Here is a 22,562-nt window from a genome sequence, read left to right on the forward strand (position 1 = left end):
TGTGTGTGTGTGTGTGTACGTGTACTCACCTATTTGTACTCACCTATTTGGGGTTGCAGGGTCGAGTCTTAGCTCCTGGCCCCGCCTCTTCACCAGTTGCTACTGGGCCCTCTCTCTCCCCGCTCCATGAGCTTTATCAAACCTCGTCTTAAAACTGTGTATGGTTCCTGCCTCCACTACGTCATTTTCTAGGCTATTCCACTGCCTTACAACTCTATGACTGAAGAAATACTTCCTAATATCTCTCTGACTCATTTGTGTCTTCAACTTCCAATTGTGGCCTCTTGTTTCTGTGTCCCCTCCCTGGAACATCCTGTCTTTGTCCACCTTGTCTATTCCACGCAGTATTTTATATGTCGTTATCATGTCTCCCCTGACCCTCCTGTCTTCCAGTGTCGTCAGGCCGATTTCCCTTAATCTTTCTTCATAGGACATTCCCCTTAGCTCTGGAACTAACCTTGTCGCAAACCTTTGTACTTTCTCTAGTTTCTTGACGTGCTTTATCAAGTGCGGGTTCCAAACAGGTGCTGCATACTCCAGTATGGGCCTGACATACACGGTGTACAGTGTCTTGAACGATTCCTTACTAAGGTATCGGAATGCTGTTCTCAGGTTTGCCAGGCGCCCATATGCTGCAGCAGTTATCTGATTGATGTGTGCTTCCGGAGACATGCTCGGTGTTATACTCACCCCAAGATCTTTCTCCTTGAGTGAGGTTTGCAGTCTTTGGCCACCTAGCCTATACTCTGTCTGTGGTCTTCTGTGCCCTTCCCCTATCTTCATGACTTTGCATTTGGCAGGATTAAATTCGAGAAGCCATTTGCTGGACCAGGTGTCCAGTCTGTCCAGGTCTCTTTGAAGTCCTGCCTGGTCCTCATCAGATTTAATTCTCTTCATTAACTTCACATCATCTGCAAACAGGGACACTTCTGAGTCTAACCCTTCCATCATGTCGTTCACATATACCAAAAATAGCACTGGTCCTAGGACCTGACCCCTGTGGGACCCCTGCTCGTCACAGGTGCCCACTGTGATACATCATTACGTACCATGACTCGTTGTTGCCTCCCTGTCAGGTATTCTCTGATCCATTGCAGTGCCCTTCCTGTTATATGCGCCTGATGCTCTAGCTTCTGCACTAATCTCTTGTGAGGAACTGTGTCAAAGGCCTTCTTGCAGTCCAAGAAGATGCAATCAACCCACCCCTCTCTCTCGTGTCTTACTTCTGTTATTTTATCATAAAACTCCAGAAGGTTTGTGACACAGGATTTGCCTTCCGTGAATCCGTGCTGGTTGGCATTTATACTCTTGTTCAGTTCCAGGTGCTCCACCACTCTCCTCCTGATAATCTTCTCCATAATTTTGCATACTATACACGTCAATGACACAGGTCTATAGTTTAGTGCCTCTTTTCTGTCTCCTTTTTTAAAAATGGGAACTACATTTGCCGTCTTCCATACCTCAGGTAGTTGCCCAGTTTCCAGGGACGTGTTGAAGATTGTGGTAAGTGGCACGCACAACATATCTGCTCCCTCTCTAAGGACCCACGGGGAGATGTTGTCCGGTCCCATTGCCTTTGAGGTATCGATGTCCCTTAGCAGTTTCTTCACCTCCTCCTCATCTGTATGTATGTCGTCCAACACTTGTTGGTGTATTCCTTGCTGGTGTCCCCATCTGGTCTGTCCCCCCCAGAGTCCTTCCTGTCTCTACTGTAAATACTTCCTTAAATCTCGTGTTGAGCTCCTCATACCTCTTGATCGTTTCTTGTGAGTTCTCCACCTTCTTTCCTCAGCCTTATCACCTGGTCCTTGACTGTTGTCTTCCTCCTAATGTGGCTATACAGCAGTTTCGGGTCAGATTTGACTTTCGATGCTATGTCGTTTTCATACTGTCGCTGGGCCTCCCTGTGTGTGTGTGTGTGTGTGTGTGTGTGTGTGTGTGTGTGTGTGTGTGTGTGTGTGTGTGTGTGTGTGTGTGTGTGTGTGTGTGTGTGTGTGTGTGTGTAAGAGAGAGAGAGAGAGAGAGAGAGAGAGAGAGAGAGAGAGAGAGAGAGAGAGAGAGACAGAGAGAGAGAGAGAGAGAGAGAGAGAGAGAGAGAGAGAGAGAGAGTGAGAGAGAGAGAGAGAGAGAGAGAGAGAGAGAGAGAGAGAGAGAGAGAGAGAGAGAATAATATACCAGACAGGAAAGAAGAAATGAGCTGGAAGAGAAATATTTGATAAAAGCGAACCAGAATTAAACCTCATATTCCATCTTATATAAAAAAATATTAATTGTAAGAGAGAAAGATTTCCAGTAAAGAGACATAGCATAATGAGAAAGAAACGTGAGACACTGAACACCAAGTGCCAGTGTGTGTTGACTCAAGCAACACTGTTAATTAAAGCTGACTTAAACTCTCAAACAGCCAATTGAGATGAAGCAAATCAAAGTAACCAAAGAAGAAATAAACAAACTATTTAAGAACTGCTGGGTATTGAGAGTGTTATGTACTCCCGGAGTACCGACGAGTACCTTCAGATCTACAGGTAGTCTTTTGTTTATATCACTGATAATCAAGTTATATCTGTACGTTGTTATAGCGTCACTCTGAATGAAGACAACGCGGAATTCCTCGGCTTTTCATTCCACAGTATCAACAAAAGTGATAATGAAAAGCACTGAGACCAGGAGCTATCACCTTGGGTCTCAAAGACTGTGCAGAAAAGCCAACCCGCCCTATCCTGAATATTTTTCTTTTAATTCGCTACAAGAGGTTTAACTGGTGGATAAATGAAATAAAAAATGGTGATGGGGGATGACTATTTGAACTCTGGTCCTGTCTTAAATAACACAGATGTTGTCAAAATTCGTTTTCGAAAAAGTCGTCATACTGCACTTAAGTGTTCTTTCTTAAGTGTAGGTTATTTGTAAAAATTTTCTATTATTATTATCAGCAGCATAATAACAATAATAATATAGACAAGCGAAAATGTAAATATGCTTTCTTATTATGACAAGGAATAAATGGTTGGGCTCTTTGGATTATTTTAAGGTTCGGAACTGTCCCATGACGCAATGCAACTCAGATCACAACACTGCATTATTCTCTTCACTCTTATGCTTGACACAAGGGGTCACCAACCCGTGGCCCTAGGGCCTCCTGTGACCCCTAATGCCGCCTGTGACCTAATGCCGCCTGTAACCCCTAGGGCCGCCTGTAACCTAAGGCCGCCTATGACCCTAGGGCCGCCTGTAACCCCTAGGGCCGCCTGTAACCTAATGCCGCCTATGACCCTAGGGCCGCCTGTAACCCCTAGGGCCGCCTGTAACCTAAGGCCGCCTATGACCCTAGGGCCGCCTGTAACCCCTAGGGCCGCCTGTAACCCCTAGGGCCGCCTGTAACCCCTAGGGCCGCCTGTAACCTCTAGGGCCGCCTGTAACCTAAGGCCGCCTATGACCCTAGGGCCGCCTGTAACCCCTAGGGCCGCCTGTGACCTAATCCCGCCTGTAACCCCTAGGGCCGCCTGTAACCTAAGGCCGCCTATGACCCTAGGGCCGCCTGTAACCCCTAGGGCCGCCTGTAACCTAATGCCGCCTATGACCCTAGGGCCCCCTGTAACCCCTAGGGCCGCCTGTAACCTAAGGCCGCCTATGACCCTAGGGCCGCCTGTAACCCCTAGGGTCGCCTGTAACCCCTAGGGCCGCCTGTAACCCCTAGGGCCGCCTGTAACCTCTAGGGCCGCCTGTAACCCCTAGGGCCGCCTGTAACCTGTAGGGCCGCCTGTAACCCCTAGGGCCGCCTGTAACCTCTAGGGCCGCCTGTAACCCCTAGGGCCGCCTGTAACCCCTAGGGTCGCCTGTAACCCCTAGGGCCGCCTGTAACCTAAGGCCGCCTATGACCCTAGGGCCGCCTGTAACCCCTAGGGCCGCCTGTAACCCCTAGGGTCGCCTGTAACCCCTAGGGCCGCCTGTAACCCCTAGGGCCGCCTGTAACCTCTAGGGCCGCCTGTAACCCCTAGGGCCGCCTGTAACCTCTAGGGCCGCCTGTAACCCCTAGGGCCGCCTGTAACCTCTAGGGCCGCCTGTAACCCCTAGGGTCGCCTGTAACCCCTAGGATCGCCTGTAACCCCTAGGGTCGCCTGTAACCCCTAGGGTCGCCTTTAACCCCTAGGGCCGCCTGTAACCTCTAGGGTCGCCTGTAACCCCTAGGGTCGCCTGTAACCTCTAGGGCCGCCTGTAACCCCTAGGGTCGCCTGTAACCCCTAGGGCCGCCTGTAACCCCTAGGGCCGCCTGTAACCTCTAGGGTCGCCTGTAACCCCTAGGGTCGCCTTTAACCCCTAGGGCCGCCTGTAACCTCTAGGGTCGCCTGTAACCCCTAGGGTCGCCTGTAACCCCTAGGGCCGCCTGTAACCCCTAGGGCCGCCTGTAACCCCTAGGGCCGCCTGTGACCTAAGGCCGCTTGTGACCCTAGGGATGCCTGTGACACCTAAGGCCGCATGCGGCAGTCACTTTCGAATTAGGGTTGACATACATTGATGATGATACACGTTACAAAATACAGCTGACCCCCACAAAAAGCTTGTAGTGCTTTTTCATCATACTGCGATCTCAAGGGTAACCAAATATCTTTTACAAGTGCAATATATATATATATATATATATATATATATATATATATATATATATATATATATATATATATATATATATATATATATATATATATATATATATATATAATGTCGTGCCGAATATGTAAAACTGGTCAATTAGCAAGAACTCATTTAAAATTAAGTCCTTTCTAAAATTTTCTCTTATACGTTTAAAGATATATTTTTTTCATTAAGTTAATGTAAAAAATTTTAATTTTGCTCTAAAAGAATCTTAGAAAACTTACCTAACCTTATTATAACAAGAACAATTTATTTTAGCCTAACCCAACTAAATATATTTTAGATTTGTTTACAATAATTTAATACTAAACAAACACAGTGAAATATATTTTTTTCGTTAGGTTCAGAATGATTTTGGCGAAATTATTGCATACACAAATTTTCACTTGTCCTATATGGTAAGATGAGCGTTGCTATTTAAGCCAAGATCGCAAGTTCTGCCTATTCGGCACGACATATATATATATATATATATATATATATATATATATATATATATATATATATATATATATATATATATATATTCTTTTTTTTTTTTTTTCAACAAGTCGGCCGTCTCCCACCGAGGCAGGGTGACCCAAAAAAGAAAGAAAATCCCCAAAAAGAAAATACTTTCATCATCATTCAACACTTTCACCACACTCGCACATTATCACTGTTTTTGCAGAGGTGCTCAGAATACAACAGTCTAGAAGCATACACATATAAAGATACACAACATATCCCTCCAAACTGCCAATATCCCAAACCCCTCCTTTAAAGTGCAGGCATTGTACTTCCCATTTCCAGGACTCAAGTCCGACTATATGAAAATAACCGGTTTCCCTGAATCCCTTCACTAAATATTACCCTGCTCACACTCCAACAGATCGTCAGGTCCCAGGTACCATTCGTCTCCATTCACTCCTATCGAACACGCTCACGCACGCTTGCTGGAAGTCCAAGCCCCTTGCCCACAAAACCTCCTTTACCCCCTCTCTCCAACCCTTTCGAGGACGACCCCTACCCCGCCTTCCTTCCCCTATAGATTTATATGCTTTCCACGTCATTCTACTTTGATCCATTCTCTCTAAATGACCAAACCACCTCAACAACCCCTCTTCTGCCCTCTGACTAATACTTTTATTAACTCCACACCTTTTTCCTAATTTCCACACTCCGAATTTTCTGCATAATATTTACACCACATATTGCCCTTAAACAGGACATCTCCACTGCCTCCAACCGTCTCCTCGCTGCTGCATTTACCATCCAAGCTTCACATCCATATAAGAGTGTTGGTACTACTATACTTTCATACATTCCCTTCTTTGCCTCCATAGATAACGTTTTTTGACTCCACATATACCTTAATGCACCACTCACCTTTTTTCCCTCATCAATTCTATGATTAACCTCATCCTTCATAAATCCATCCGCCGACACGTCAACTCCCAAGTATCTGAAAACATTCACTTCTTCCATACTCCTCCTCCCCAATTTGATATCCAATTTTTCTTTATCTAAATCATTTGATACCCTCATCACCTTACTCTTTTCTATATTCACTTTCAACTTTCTACCTTTACACACATTCTCAAACTCATCCACTAACCTTCGCAATTTTTCTTTAGAATCTCCCATAAGCACAGTATCATCAGCAAAAAGTAACTGTGTCAATTCCCATTTTGAATTTAATTCCCCATAATTTAATCCCACCCCTCTCCCGAACACCCTAGCATTTACTTCTTTTACAACCCCATCTATAAATATATTAAACGACCATGGTGACATTACACATCCCTGTCTAAGACCTACTTTTACCGGGAAGTAGTCTCCCTCTCTTCTACACACCCTAACCTGAGCCTCACTATCCTCATAAAAACTCTTTACAGCATTTAGTAACTTACCACCTATTCCTTATACTTGCAACATCTGCCACATTGATCCTCTATCCACTCTATCATATGCCTTTTCTAAATCCATAAATGCAATAAAAACTTCCCTACCTTTATCTAAATACTGTTCACATATATGCTTCAATGTAAACACTTGATCTACACATCCCCTACCCACTCTGAAACCTCCTTGCTCGTCCGCAATTCTACATTCTGTCTTACCTCTAATTCTTTCAATTATAACCCTACTTATTCCTCTATAATTTTTAGTCTCTTTTGTCCCCTTTCCCTTTATATAAAGGGACTATACATGCTCTCCGCCAATCCCTAGGTACCTTCCCCTCTTTCATACATTTATTAAACAAAAGTACCAACCACTCCAACATATATATATATATATATATATATATATATATATATATATATATATATATATATATGTAAATCTCTCCGCTAGGTGAAGCAGCCATTCTCCTTTCCAAGTATTAACCCTTATTCACTCTTCATTTACCAACTATATTTGTTAGAAATTACGTGAGAGATTTTTCACGAGAAAACAATCTGGAATTAACCTCGACACTGGAGACAACTCTAGGAGATATGTGTGACTTACTTGACACTGAGGTGACAGTGTCCCTCCTTCAGTGTCCATCTCAGCTCACCATCTAGCTCCGGGACCCTAGATTAGGAACATATGGTTCCTATATATATATATATATATATATATATATATATATATATATATATATATATATATATATATATATATATATTTATATATATTATGAAAATTTAGCCCGTAAAACTGGCGAATTTAGTGGACTGTATAATTATAAAGAATTTATTCGAACTTGAAAGCTTTAAATATTTTATTTCATGTATTTTTTCAATTATTAAACATTATTTCAACTGACTGAAGAACATATATTATTACCAGGTTATTTCCCTGATGTAACCTGATGCCTTCAACAAGAAAAAGCAACTAGAAAATTAGCCACCATCTAGATACCTTACCTGTTGTGTGATTTATAATACACACTAGGAGGCGCACATTAATTATTACTGGACGATGTATGTGGTAGATAATATGGCGTCTCAGCTACCATGTCCTGTTTTTCATCCATAATATTCTTATGCTGCTGTTTTATTATATATCTAGACCCAGATGTATTTCCTTCTCACTTATCGTGTAGTGAAAAAGCCGCCGATAATATTTCTGTCGGCCACTATTAAATTCGATATTCACAAATTCACTGATCCGTCCTCCCCGTAACGCCATATTTGTTTCTTCTTTTAACTCTTATTTTGTACACAGATTTTTATTCAAATTTAGTGATATTTCTAGGTGTGTAATATATTTTTTACAGAATATTATTTTTTAATATTACAATAATTCCACTTAATTACCTTACTGCCTTTCAAAAGTCACATCAACGTTACACAACATTATTATCTCCATAAATTATTATCTATAAATAATAGGAAAATTATCAAAATTTTCCACAATATTATTGTGGCTAATTTCCACTTTGTGTACATACACACAAAAAAAAATTGCTGTTAGAAGAAATTGACAAAACTGAACCTGACGACGTCGGCGGAAAAATGGATATGATAATGACAAATAATTACATGAGAAATTAATAGGATAAATATATATAGACAAATGGAAAAACTGAACACAGGTTAAAACTTGAGACACAGAAATCATTGAAATTGTGGAAAATACTGTATATATTTTCCAGAAATTCAGTATTTATATGTAAATAGATGGCCTATACTGTATTTAATAATATTCGTCATAGAAAACGGAAAGCCTGCGTCTGGGCAGGAGACTCGCCATCTTGGTTTTGAATTTTGTACAAACGTTGGTGTAATGGGAAGAATTTTTCGTGCTCTAGAGGTTAAAATTGTGTTGACACCTCTCAAATAGGAGGCGAAATTGGTGGATGTGCATTCCTGCATAACGTGAGATATCAGACGACTGGACAAGACAGCTCCAGGAACCTCAGATAAGCTCTCTAGATTTGTGTATAATTCTGGCCAGCATTATTTTCATAGATTTAGTTAGAGTGAGGTTTTCTGAGTATGATACACATTAATCTCCAGTCAAATTGGTGAGTGATATTTAGATACATTTTCCTTCTGTTATGTAATTGTGTATATATATATAACCATTTATTTTTAATATACAGTCCACAAATTTATATATTTACCAGTATTCCTGGTGTATGTATATTTCATTTAATTAATAGGTCCAGAGCAACATGTGGTTATGACAGTGGTAGGTATCGAAGGGGGACATTTTTTGCGACCTAGGTGTCCCAAATTCCTACTTGTCTATGTAACATTGATAAATAATAATTATCTTTGTTATCATTTACTGTTATGTACATAATTAGTAACATTCAGATAAATGCAATTTTCCACAGAAATGTTAGGATGTATTTGTTTATTCTTAGGATGGATGAAAAGTGGAATGACTAATAAAGAAGCAAACTTAATACAGTTCTTAAAAAATAGGATTAACTGATTGACTATGGATTTATGATAAGGCCCAAGAAGCCAGTAATTGGTAATAGGAATCACAGCAGTCATGGAGGCGGGACCAGATGCAGATTCGAAATTCCCTCTCAAATAAAATTCGAAGAGCACATATTTTTATTCAGTTACGGGTGCTTGAGTTTGAGTATTATTCGTCTGCAATGACTCCATATCAAAGGTCCAGACAGTAGCAAATCCCATGCAGCGGTACATCAAGCAGGAGTCGACCAGGTCGTAGTGCTTGCTCCTCCAACAGGAGCCCTTCTGCAGCAGTCGGCAGTCTGAGAGGCGCCAGTAGAGCCTCACCAGCAGCTGTGACCGCACAGTGTCGTGTATGTAGCCACGGATAATAGGGTACGGGTGATCCAACAAGTACGATCTCGGGTACTGGATTAGCAGCGTCTGTAACAGCGAGGCGATCATGGCTTTATGTTCTCCCAGAATTGTGCTGGTGATGTGTTGATGAGTACTGATAATGTTTGTGGGAGGTTATATGTTGATGTAGAGTTGATAGTGATTGTTATGATGATGATAATATTAATGATTGATGTTTGATGTGGTTTTAGTGACTGGTGATGATGATGTTTATAGTAGCAATAATATTAATGATGTTGATAAGAGAAGGTTGTGACAGACACTAAACCTGTGAGTGTCTTACAGTGTTGTCTCCGGGTTACCACTGAAAGACTCACATTAAGTCACTTATGTGTATAGCTTTTAGATTAGGCACCGCAATTCAAACAACTTGTACATATATTTAATTACTATACTTAACCCCTTGTGTAATACCTTGTATTTAGCAGATGTTTAAATAAACATTTACCCGTTGTAAAGTTTAATTCTAGACTAAGAGACACTTATTTTCAAACCCCTTACCAGTAACTTGGGTACTCGTAAATTATTTTGGTACTCTTTTATGTCAGTTTACTGTACTTATCTGTTCTTCTATTATTTATTACTAGTATAATTTATTCAAGGTGGCTTACAGGTTGGTTGCACAAGACCTATCAACCAGTGGACACTGTATCTTGCACCTCAGTGTCTCCTGCTTGTTAGGTTGACTTTATTAATGTTTCTTGGATTACGGTAGGCCTAGTTAACTGTAGGCTATAATTTTGTTGCTAAACTAAATACAAAATACGACCTAGTTGTGATATAAGTGTATTATTAAGCATTTATAGTTCTTTATTTCGAATTATCCATCATTTATTATTGATCCTTATTTTCAAATTAAACAATAATAAGTCCTTATCTACATTCCAGCTGCCTCATTTATCTAATTAATTAAGGGGTGTCAGAAATTATCTCAAACCGACTGATCTTTCAAAAAATTACTAGTGCCCAGATCTAGACATAATATAGAGCAGTAGTTTAAAGGAAGGGGGGGGGGGTTACGAGGCTAGTCCTTTAGAGCAGCAGTTCGAAAGTTCGAAAAATTGTGTGGAGAGATTGGAGGGTAATGAAGGGACCTTTGATTCCAAATAAAGTGGTCACCCTAGTCAGACAGATTTAAGCTGGTACCTTTAAGTCTGGATCAGAAGTGAGTATCTTCAAATTAGCTGAACTCTGAACCGACTCAAAAGACCTAGAATTATTCATATCAGTGTTACTCTAAAGTTCTGTGGAGAGCCTTCCTAATGGCTACCTAAACCATTTACATCATATACGTACATATATAGCAACAACTCCATGGAAGTCGCAGCAGACTCACTTTGACGGTGAATGTCTTAGAGTTGAAGATGACGTCTCTGATTTTCAGTTGATCAGCTTCTGTCCCTGTGGCGATGGTGAGGAGGTCGATCTGGGTCATATTAGCAGCTAACAGTAGTCTGGAGAGTGGGACACACGTCACGTACGTCAACTTGCCCTGCTGCATGTCCTGCACAATAGAAACAAGTCACATATTTTCAGTACTTTGAATATATTGTCTCCCAATCTTTATTTAGTCTATTGAATATACGAGGTCGGTTCATTACAGCAAAACAAAAGCATATACGTATGATCACTGCTACACTATTGAATCTTGTTTGTTCATGTCTTAACAATACAAAAAATAGCTTGTCTTCTTTTCTGTAGCTTCATATGTTAGATATTATTTACCTCCATTCTGAAATTGAGCTTTACTATGACTGGCCTTGACATAATGAGCTAGCTTATTCCAGCTCATTATCGTTAAGAATAAGACCGTTGTAGTATAATAAGTGTTGGAGGCCAGGTGTAGTCTGGCTACTACAAAACTTAGTTTACTTTCTCTAGTAAAACGTATTAGTTTCTAATCTGCTCACCTAGTAGTTAATAGGGGCTTGTATGTGGGAAAAGACACTGATGAACTTGTGGGGTCACATCATTGGGAAGAGGCCCCAGGGTACTCCAAATGAAATAAGCAGCACTAATTGGCTTTGGCAATATAAACACAAATGCAGTATAATGTGATCCTTTATTGACTACGTTTCGCCCACACAGTGGGCTTTTTCAAGTCACAAACAGAACTACCTGGGGTGGAAGGAACGCGAGTATTTATAGTCCGGCTGAGGTCAGGTGAAGAATGCTGCATCTGATGATGTACCGAGTTGGGTTGTAGAGTCTAAAAACTTGGGTAGCTTGGAAAGGAGACTGGACAAGTTTGTGAGCAGACCTTCTACAGTGTTCTTATGTGGGATAGCGATGAAGAAGTTTCTTGGCAAGTGGTTCAGCTATGTTATAGAAGCCACTATTCTGGTTGAAGTTGTCGGATATAGAAATAAGTGATGATTCCAGGATTCTTCGGTATTGGGTGTTGTCTTCTGTGGCGATAAGTCTTGAGTTTCTGTAGTTTATCAAGTGGTTGTGTGAATTACGGTGTTGTACGCAGGCATTCCTTGTGTCGTCAGACCTGCTTGCGTATTGGTGTTCTGAAATACGTGTTTGGAGGTCCCTTGATGTTTCGCCCACGTATAACTTGTTGCAGTCATTACAAGGGATTATGTATACCCCTGCAGAGGATGGAGGCTTGTCCTGCCTACTACTGGTGATGTCCTTGATGGTCGTGGTTGTGGAGGTAGATACTTGGAATGATGTTTTGGCAAAGATGTTGGAAACATGTTTGGCAATGTATCTCTATGTATCTCTTCTCGGCAGTGTCTTCTCTGGGTGTGTTGAAGATGTTTAGTGCTCGCCGTCTGCAGTCTCTGATGAAGTGACGAGGATAGTGGAGTTTGGAAAATACCTGTTCAATTATAGTGCATTCTTCCTCAAGGAACTCGTTGCTGCAGATTCTGAGTGCACGCAGGAAGAAGCCTGCGTGTTTGTGACTTGAAAAAGCCCACTGTGTGGGCGAAACGTAGTCAATAAAGGATCACATTATACTGCATTTGTGTTTATATTGCCATTGTGTCGGTATTTTATACCATTTATTTCCACTAATTGGCTTTCTTGGGTTATTCTGTATTACCAAAACTCCGGGTGAACAATTCGTATAAAGTTCAGCTAGACTGCTCTACAAGGTACTCTACGGCCATATATAAACTCTATGTTCAGTGTAAAGAGTGAATAAACGTGACCTTTGGTATTACTGATACTTCTAACTTCACTTATAAATATTATGATGTTAAAGACGTGAAAAGTGGTAGATATAAGAGCATAAGAATGAAGGAACATTGAAGAAAGCATATTGGCCCAGGCTATGCAGGTCCAACTCGCACTTAACCACACCCACCTTACTCAAGGTTCTTGCCTCAATGACGCTCTTGGGAGGTTTTTCCTACTCATCTAATTCGACTGACAAACCAGTACTTCCTTATATTCTTTCTAAATCTGAATTTGTCAAACTTAGACTCATTACTGGGAGTCCTGTCTTGTGTGGATACTAGTAGCAATGAAACTTTTATTGTGGTATACTGGCTTAAAAACGTATATTTTAATAAAACGGTTTGCTCTTTCTAGACTGCAATTAGGTATTCTTAAACAGGGACTAAGAGACTTACCATTAATGTTGTTTCGTGAGATAATTTACTTCTGGCCATGACGAGACCCTGTAGCTCCTGGGGAAGGTCTTCTATGAGATCCCTCATCCATAGTGTATACTGAAACACAACCACAGAAAACTGTCAGGTCCTGCTTCACAAAAAATGAAAATATACAAGGGGTACAGACACAGATTACAGAGGTACATAATGGGTCCAGGGACTGGGCCTCAAAGTTTTGATAGCTGAGCAAGCTACAGAGGCAATGAACTCACAATTTACAAAGGTAATGAACTCACAATTTACAAAGGTAATGAACTCCAGGTAGGTCTAGTCACAATCATTACAAGTTACAAAGGTATTTACAGATTACAGAGGTACACAATGGGTCCAGGGACCGGGCTCCAAAGTTTTGATGGCTGAACTAGGTACAAGGTAATGAACTCACAAGTTACAAAGGTAATGAACTCACAAGTTACAAAGGTAATGAATACTGTAAGAATGGTTACTTACGTTTATACATGGCTGCAATCATGAACAAATTTTAGAGTAATGAGCAATTCACACTTCCACACCCGGTCACAACTGTAGTGAGTTATTGGTGCAAATGTTGATTGCTGAGTCTCTCTCTCTCTCACACACACACACACACACACACACACACACATACAAATTCATACACACACACACATAAACACACACACACACACACACACACAAACTCATACACACACGCACACACACTCATACTCACACACACTCATACACACACTCACACTCATACACACACACACTCATACTCACACACACACACACACACACACACACACACACACACACACACACACACACACACATGCACACATGTGGTAATGCTTTATTTACAGCTAGCAAAGTCAGGGTATTTCTCCAGAATGGTCTGTAATATACCACTGTGGATAAAATACTTAGCCATTTCTTGAACACTTCTGAGTGAGTTGTTTCTAAATTCATTAATTTTATCGCACTCCAGTACATAATGACGCAGGGTGTGACAATAATCCATCTGGCAAAGTTTACATTTCGTTTGGTCTACATCTGGTGGTGGTGATTTAACCTGCCAAAGATACTTGTAACCCAGCCGGAGCCGGGCGGTAGTGACATCCAAGAGTCTGCTTATTTTGTTGGATGCACCATAGACATGTGGCTCCTCCTGCATGATAGAATGATGATAGATGGACTCACTGGTGTCAATCTCCCTGAGCCTTAAGTCCATAAAATTCAGCTGAAGTTCTTTTCGTATTATTGTTCTCAAACTACTACCTGACAAGCCAAGATTGTAATCTACTCCCTCTTTGAAAGCATACAGCTTAGCCAATTTATCAGTTCTATCATGCATCTGAAGACCAATGTGAGATGGAATCCACAGCATGTGCACTCTGACTCCACTGTCCACAATCCTACCATACCTGTGTCTGGCTTCTGACACAAGCATGCCACAATTTATGCTTAATGAGTTGAGAGCATTTATGGATGACAGAGAATCAGTTACAATTAAACTGTCAATCTTTGATACATAGATGCATTTCAGTGCAAGGAGTATGGCAAACAGTTCTGTCTGAAGGGTAGAGGCCCAATTATTGATGCGTGCTCCAATTTCTTTAAGAGAGCCATCACTCTGTACGACAACAGCAGCACTACCAGCTGCACCAGTGGATTGGTGAACAGAACCATCAACAAAAGAAACGTTTACATTCAATTCACTGACCCTCCAGTATCGTTAAGTACATGCTATGGGCACATAAAAATTACTTTGTCTTTAGGATACCCGTAAGTGTATCATCGTGGCTTAACTGGCACCTCACACAATGTGAGAGATCGACCCCCTTTCCCCGGACGAGTAGATACAGGCATTATTTATTCTTAGTACTTCTATTCACCTAGCAGTAAGTGGATACCTGGGTGTTAGTCAAATGGCGTGGATCGCATCCTGGGAGAGAGAGGTTTAAAGGACCCTAACGAAAATAAGTCAGTCTAATGACGTGTCACAGAGACACTTCACGCATTTTTATTGGAATGGAACAGACTACCCACAAATGTCAAGGCCAGTCATAGCTTGAACCAGTTCAAGAAGACTGCCAAAAAGTGTCTGATGAATGAAGCAACAGAAAGGGAGGGGAATGATTTTCTGTTTTTTAGCTAAAATACGTGTAAATTTTACCTTATTCCTAGTAATGACCCTCGTATTGTAGATAGTCGTAATGACCCTCGGGTAGTAGATAGTCTTAATGACCCTCGTATTGTAGATAGTCTTAATGACCCTCGTGTAGTAGATAGTCTTTTTAGTATGATAATAAGATGTTATCTTCATTATAGAATAATAAGAAAATATTATAACCTTTATATTATAATAATAAGGTAAAAGGACCCCAATGGAAATAAGTCACTCTGTCTGACTTTTTTGGGTTATCCTAGGTTCTCTACACATATGCTGCTATGTATGATAATTCTATGTAACTGTATTGTGTATACCTGAATAAATTTACTTACTTACTTACTTACTAAACTGCATCAGTTACACTGCCACTTGAACCCGCTTGAGTAATTCATCTCATTGAGTGGTGGAGGCTTGTTCCTCCGGCCACTAAGCTTGAGACTAGTTCCGTGGTTTTTATAAAATCATTAAGATGACACAACACCCTCAAAGTATTAAATATACGATATTATAGCTACTGGGCTATAATCTGTGTCATTGCTCTACTGCATCCTTCCCCTAAAGGAAGGTTTATTGATACTGATGAGAAGTTATTGAGCCAAGGAATTGGACTTTTCATCTCCTTCCTTGGATCGATCCTAATTACCTATTCCCTCAATTACCTATTCCCCTTATGTAATAATGATAATCTGCATCCTTTGCGGTGTTATGTCCGCAGATTTTGCATGAAAATTAAATTTGTTTGTATAAACAAGGTACTGACATACCGCACTGGGAGTGTTGGGGTAGACGCAGGTGGGGGAGGTCCAAGCATTGCGGCGGCGCTCCTGTAGAATGCGGTAGGAACGAGGATCTGGCTCGATCAGGAGACCTGTCCAGCTCAGATTCTTCTCCAGGACCAGAGTCTGACTCATGAACTCACCATCCACTGCCCCGACCTCCACGAACACCCCTGGACCCTTAAGTTAATAAAATAAGAATTTCACAATATGTTAAAGCAGCAGAAAATTCTCGGCCACATAATTTTCTGTAATTTAATGTTTCTAGTGACCTGTACCTCCATCTCCACTAACACCCCAGGACCCTGTAGGTTAAGTTATCTCAATATATTGTGCCTCACCCTGACCACCACCAACACCCTAGGAAATTGTGTTATGTCACTACGACCAACACCCAGGAACCTGTAAGTTATCTCGGTCTTGTACTTCACCCTGACCACCACCAACACCCCAGGAACCTGTAAGTTATCTCGGTCTTGTACTTCACCCTGACCACCACCAACACCCCAGGAACCTGTAAGTTATCTCGGTCTTGTACTTCACCCTGACCACCACCAACACCCCAGGAACCTGTAAGTTATCTCGGTCTTGTACTTCACCCTGACCACCACCAACACCCCAGGAACCTGTAAGTTATCTCGGTCTTGTACTTCACCCTGACCACCACCAACACCCCACGAGCATAGTTTGAAAAAAAGAGGATGACATTTTATAAAAATAAAGTATTAAAAACTATGAATCAGGCAATTAAAATTCTCCAAGGAGTAAGCAACTTGGACATCTGTAATGTTCTGCCTAATTACGAATTGGCAATGATGACGTCGTCACAATGTTGTGATTATTTGTGTCAGTTTGAATTTTTCACATGTAAATACTAATTTTTGTATATTACACAATGGTAACACTTGTAACCAGGCGAGCCGTCCCCTCCACACCACACTGAACATTATATTATTCACCGAGTGTTGTATCTCTGAATGTATATCTATACTGAGAGCTTACTTTAATTCATATTTTAAGAATTAATTGTTCTTGATTAGTGGCGAACAGGTTACATGAAGTCTTCATGACCTCCGTGTAGTTGATTGCTTTTAAATCTAATTAACTAACCAACACGTCACAGATGGTACAGGACAACAAAATACAAGGAGGCAGAGAGGTTCATACTCAAAGGCAACAGAAACAATGGGAAGACCAGAACGAGCCCTTGGTTCACCCACATGTGTAAAGCCAAAACTAAGGACGTTTGAAAATGAAAAAAAAAAGTATAGAAGACAAAGAACCCAGGAAAATAAGGACATTAGTCGAAGAGCAAGAAACGAATATGCACAGTAAAGCAGGGAGACCCAGCGGCAATACGAGAATGACAGCATCGAAAACCAGATCTGACCCAAAGCTGTTGTACAGCCATATCAGGAGGAAAACAACAATCAAAGACTAGGTAATCAGGCTGAGGAAGGAAGGAGAGATCAAAAGACACGACCAACGAGTATGTGCAGAGTTCAACACGAGATTTAAGGAATTAATTTCAGTTTTGACAGAGAGGACTCCAGAAAGCCAGAATGGTGGGGAACACCAAGTGCTGGACACAATACACACAACCGAGGAGGAGGTGAAGAGGCTGCTAAGTGAACTGGATACCTCAAAAGCGGTGGGACCGGATAACATCTCTCCATGGGTCCTGAGAGAGGGAGCAGAGCCACTGTGTGTATCACTAACAACAATCTTCAATACATTTATCGAAACAGGGCAACTACCTGAGGTGTGGAAGACAGAAAATGTAGTCCCAATTTTTAAGAAAGGAGACAGACAACATTAAACTACAAACCAGTGTCACTGACATATAGTATGCAAAAATCATGGAGAAGATTATCGGAAAACGAATAGTGGAGCACCAATACACGATGACAAATCCTATGTCACAAACTTACCGGAGTTTTACGATAAGATGACAGAAGTAAAACGAGAGGGAGGGGATGGGGGGTATATTGCATTTTCCTGGACTGTAAGAAGGCTTTCGACAGTTCCACATAAGAGAGTAGTGCAAAAGCTAGAGAAGCAGGCAGGTATAATAGGAAAGGCACTGCAATGGATCAGAGAATACCTGACAGGAAGGAAACAACGAGTGCTGGTACGTGACGTGTCAGAGTGGGCGCCTGTGACGAGCGGGGTTTCACAGGGATCAGCCCTAGGGCCGATGCTGTTTCTGGTATATGTGAATGATTTAGAGGTGTTCCTGTTTGCAGACGATGTCAAGTTAATCCGAAGAATTCATACGGATGAAGTTCAGGTAGGACTACAAAGGGATCTTGAGAGGCTGCAAGCTTGGTCAAGCAACTGGCTCCTGGAGTTCAATCCCACGAAGTGTTAAGTCATGAAGACTGGGCAAGGCCAAAGACTGCAAACCTCACTCAAGGAAAAGGATCTTGGGGTGGGTATAATACCAAGCGCATCTCCTGAGGCGCACATCAACCAAATAACTGCTGCAGCATACGGGCGCCTAGCAAACCTAAGAATAGCGTTTCGACACATTAGTAAGGAATCGTTCATGACTCTGTACACCGTGTACGTCAGAAGTGTATTGAAATAATCAGCACCAGTATGGAACCCACATGGTCAAGCACGTCAAGAAATTAGTGAAAGTGCAAAGGTTTGCAACAAGACTCGTCACGGAGCTAAGGAGTATGTCCTACGAGGAGGGGATAAGGGAAATCGACCTGACGACACTGGAGGACAGGAGGGATGGGGGAAGACATAATAACCACATATAAAATACTGAGAGGAACTGAAAATGTGGATAGGGACTGGATGTTTGAGATGGCAAGGGGTCACAACTGGAAACTGAAGACTCAGATGAGTCACAGGGATTTTAGGAAGTATTTCTTCAGTCATAGAGTTGTTAGGAAGGGGAACAATCTGGTTAGTAATGTAGTGGAGGCAGGATCCATACATAGCTTTAAGAAGAGGTACGATAAAGCTCACGGAACAGGGAGAGAGTGGTCCTAGTAGCGACCAGCGAAGAGGTGGGGCCAGGAGCTGTGAATCTGCCCCACAACCACAAATAGGTAAGTACAGGAGCTGAGAATCAACCCCTGCAACATGTAGATATGAGTACAGGATAAATACCCCGAGGTGTATTTCAGCGCATATAAGATAAGATTTCGTTCGGATTTTTAACCCCGGAGGGTTAGCCACCCAGGATAACCCAAGAAAGTCAGTGCGTCATCGAGGACTGTCTAACCTATTTCCATTGGGGTCCTTAATCTTGTCCCCCAGGATGCGACCCACACCAGTCGACTAACACCCAGGTACCTATTTACTGTTAGGTGAACAGGACAACAGGTGTAAGGAAACGTGTCGAAATGTTTCCACCCGCCGGGAATCGAACCCGGGCCCTCCGTGTGTGAAGTGGGAGCTTTAGCCACCAGGCCACCGGGCGTATGCTAAGTTTACTTAAACGCTATTTTATAGATTAAAGTAGTCTTATCTGGTGGTTGAAAGGTTATTTGAAGCCTTAATGATCCTAGTGTAGTCGACAGGCTTTAAACCTCATTAACCAACCAACCACAGATGATGTGCTGAAAAGATGGAGATCCCCTTCAGTGCGTCGCCGACCTCGGCAGTGGTTGAAAGGTTATTTTAGTTCTCGTTGTTTTCACTTTTTTGAGCGTTTGCAATGACGCTTTTATTGATAGAATTGTTATTCGAAAATCACCATAATAAGTAGTTTTTGTTTTTATAATTTTAAATAATTGGTTTTCATGAAGAATCGGTTAGGATGTGTCTTAGCGATTACTGTCAATCGGAATTTTTAAAATTTATGAAATTAGTGGATTGGGTCCAAAATGACCTATACGTAAAATTATTATTTATATTTTTTAAACCGGTTTACATGAAAATTGTAGTTTCGTGATACCACTGAAGTCTATCCTCTTGGTATCTGTCAAGCTACATGCCCCTCAAGGGCATCTTTGATTCAAGAAATTAGAACCAAACCCTCCCCCCCCCCCTTTCCTTATATCTAATATGATTACCTCTCATTCCCCCAGGCACTGTATGACCCATTATGGGTTATCGCTCCCCATTAATGTAAAAAATAAATAATTGATAATTATTAATAATTGTCTCGCCCTGGCCTTCAAACCTCCCAAGAGCCAGAAAGTTAATTTTTCTTAGCTATGTCACCCATACCATTATTATGTCACTCACATTACCAGTATCTGTACGTCACCCACCACCAGTATCTGTACGTCACCCACCACCAGTGTCTGTACGTCACTCACCACCAGTATCTGTACGTCACCCACCACCAGTGTCTGTACGTCACCCACCACCAGTATCTGTACGTCACCCACCACCAGTATCTGTACGTCACTCACCACCAGTATCTGTACGTCACCCACCACCAGTATCTGTACGTCACTACCAGTATCTGTACGTCACTACCAGTATCTGTACGTCACTCGCCACCAGTATCTGTACGTCACCCACCACAAGTATCTGTACGTCACTCACCATCAGTATCTGTACGTCACCCACTACCAGTATTTGTACGTCACCCACCACCAGTATCTGTACGTCACCCACCACCAGTATCTGTACGTCACCACCAGTATCTGTACGTCATTCACCACCAGTATCTGTACGTCACCCACCACCAGTATCTGTACGTCACCCACTACCAGTATCTGTACGTCACTACCAGCATCTGTACGTCACCCACCACCAGTATCTGTACGTCACTCACCACCAGTATCTGTACGTCACCCACTACCAGTATCAGCAGACTTTCTTAGGTGTACTTCACCTCCTAGGCTTGACGAACACTACTGCAAATTTCGACCCTCTTAAAGCCTACCAGGTACCGCAACCTACTTCTAGGAAGAATATACCTGGTCTTCCCACAGTTCTTTGAGGGTTTCTTGGACTTTGTACCAGTTCAGAAGTTCTCTCCATGGAGGACGGTAGATGTCGAACCCCTCAGTGTTAGGAGTGGCCGGGGGAGGGTGAAGGTACTTGTCCCTCAACACTGGTATCAGAGCAGGATTCCCCAAGCTGTTCTTGCCAGCGAAGTACGTCTCCACACATTCTAATGTAAAAGCCACATACATTCTTATTTAAAATTAAGTAAATAGTATTCTTACTTTTTTTCTGAGTTGTGGACTAGCCATGTCGAGGGGTTAAATAACTTTTAAACTGATTTTGTAGTCGGTGAGGGTACCACAACGTTGGCTTGACCCATTGCTCGAACATAGTTAATTTTTTTCAGGATTCATTAAATAGGAAATTGAGAAAAAAATTGAACTTTAATTGACCTAAGTGTCAGTCAACTATGGAGGGAATGGGAGTCAGCAGTATGAGTTATCATTAGGTTAAGAAATTTAAGCACCTTAACCACTGAAGTGTAGTTGAATACTAACCTAGTGTACATGAGGGTGTGAACCAGGTCAGGGGTGTAGGCAGGTGACTAGTGATGTAGTAAGCCATTGTCCCAAGCGCCACGAGCACCACCACACTGCTGACATGTAGCCCTTCACACCGCATGTGTTGTGCTCTTCTCCCACCCCAGCACTCCATAACACCTCTTAAATATCCAGCACCTGTAATGTAAGGACAAATTAGCTCTACTTTTAATTATATTTAAGGGAAGCGCTAAATCTATGGGGGTCACACAAAACTTGTGGAATGGGAGGTAATCACATTCCAGCCAAGGAAACTACTTTTAAGAACTTGAACTAAAACGCATTGCCACAGATGAACACTATAATGAATTCCAGTTCAGTGGGTTATTGAAAGAAGTAAACTTATTAATGTAGCAGCGCTGCATGACCCAAGTGGGTTTAGCACTTGGTTTTGATTATATCATGATGTTAGGAGCCATTACCATATTATCTCAAGCTGCTGCTACCATTATATATAAAACAGAGGAAGTACATTTTTTAGGCTGGCTATGATTGCATGAAGATCTAATTTTCTTAGCAGAGGTCGCTGTATAGCCCTTGCGGCTTAGCGCTTCTTTTAGATTATAATAATAATAATTAGCAGAGGTCACTTGTTTCTGACTGAAAAGCAGGGGTGCCACGAGTACACTTGAGAAACAACACAGTAAGTGTCCGGGGCCCAAGACTGTTCAATTGCCTCCCAGCATGCATAAGGGGGATTACCAATAGACCCCTGGCTGTCTTCAAGCAGGCACTGGACAAGCACCTAAAGTCGGTACCTGACCAGCCGGGCTGTGGCTCGTACGTTTGATTGCGTGCAGTCAGCAGTAACAGCCTGGTTGATCAGGCTCTGATCCACCATGAGACCTGGTCACAGACCGGGCCGCGGGGGCGTTGACCCCCGGAACTCTCTCCAGGTAAACTCCAGGTAAACAGTACTTGCACGTATCACAGTACAGTACTTGCACATATCACAATACAGTACTCGCATATATATCAGCACAGTTCTCGCACATCAACATGCACATAGTAGAGACACCTGTGGTGTTAACTGGTTACTAGAGAGTGACTGGTGACAGCAGCAGCAGCAGCAGCAGCAGCAGCAGCAGCAGCAGCAGCAGCAGCAGCAG

General features: G+C 42.0%; 2 protein-coding genes across 5 annotated transcripts in view; one reads left to right on the forward strand and one right to left on the reverse strand.

The window, feature by feature from the left end:
- Nucleotides 1-7,432: 7,432 nt before the first annotated feature.
- LOC128687869 (uncharacterized) lies at nucleotides 7,433-21,568 on the reverse strand. The gene is made up of 6 exons (XM_070083569.1): nucleotides 21,412-21,568; nucleotides 20,884-21,080; nucleotides 15,980-16,171; nucleotides 13,040-13,138; nucleotides 10,789-10,956; nucleotides 7,433-9,479 (listed from the first exon to the last, which is right to left on the reverse strand). The coding sequence occupies exons 1-6, from the start codon at nucleotides 21,566-21,568 to the stop codon at nucleotides 9,195-9,197; spliced, it is 1,098 nt and encodes a 365-aa protein (XP_069939670.1). The 3' UTR covers nucleotides 7,433-9,194.
- The window catches only part of LOC128687899 (uncharacterized), a 29,492-nt gene continuing 26,514 nt past the window's right edge, over nucleotides 19,585-22,562 (forward strand). The window contains exon 1 of one of the 4 annotated variants that reach the window (XM_070083572.1): nucleotides 19,585-19,624. The gene's annotated coding sequence lies outside the window, so the exon portion shown is untranslated. Of the gene's footprint in view, nucleotides 19,625-20,942; nucleotides 21,064-21,458; nucleotides 21,599-22,562 lie in introns of those variants that run through there. The other 3 variants (XM_070083573.1, XM_070083575.1, XM_070083571.1) reach the window with 3 other exon arrangements.

This window comes from Cherax quadricarinatus, chromosome 10 (assembly GCF_038502225.1).
Source record: "Cherax quadricarinatus isolate ZL_2023a chromosome 10, ASM3850222v1, whole genome shotgun sequence".
Classification (NCBI taxonomy): domain Eukaryota; kingdom Metazoa; phylum Arthropoda; class Malacostraca; order Decapoda; family Parastacidae; genus Cherax; species Cherax quadricarinatus.

Excerpts from the sequence above, each read along its gene's own strand:
- LOC128687869 (XM_070083569.1), bottom strand. The coding sequence starts at position 21,568 with ATGGAGTGCTGGGGTGGGAGAAGAGCACAACACATGCGGTGTGAAGGG. Across the intron at positions 16,172-20,883 it reads AAGAACTGTGGGAAGACCAG|GGTCCAGGGGTGTTCGTGGA; the intron begins GTATATTCTTCC and ends TATTAACTTAAG. Across the intron at positions 13,139-15,979 it reads ACCCCAACACTCCCAGTGCG|TATACACTATGGATGAGGGA; the intron begins GTATGTCAGTAC and ends GTTGTGTTTCAG.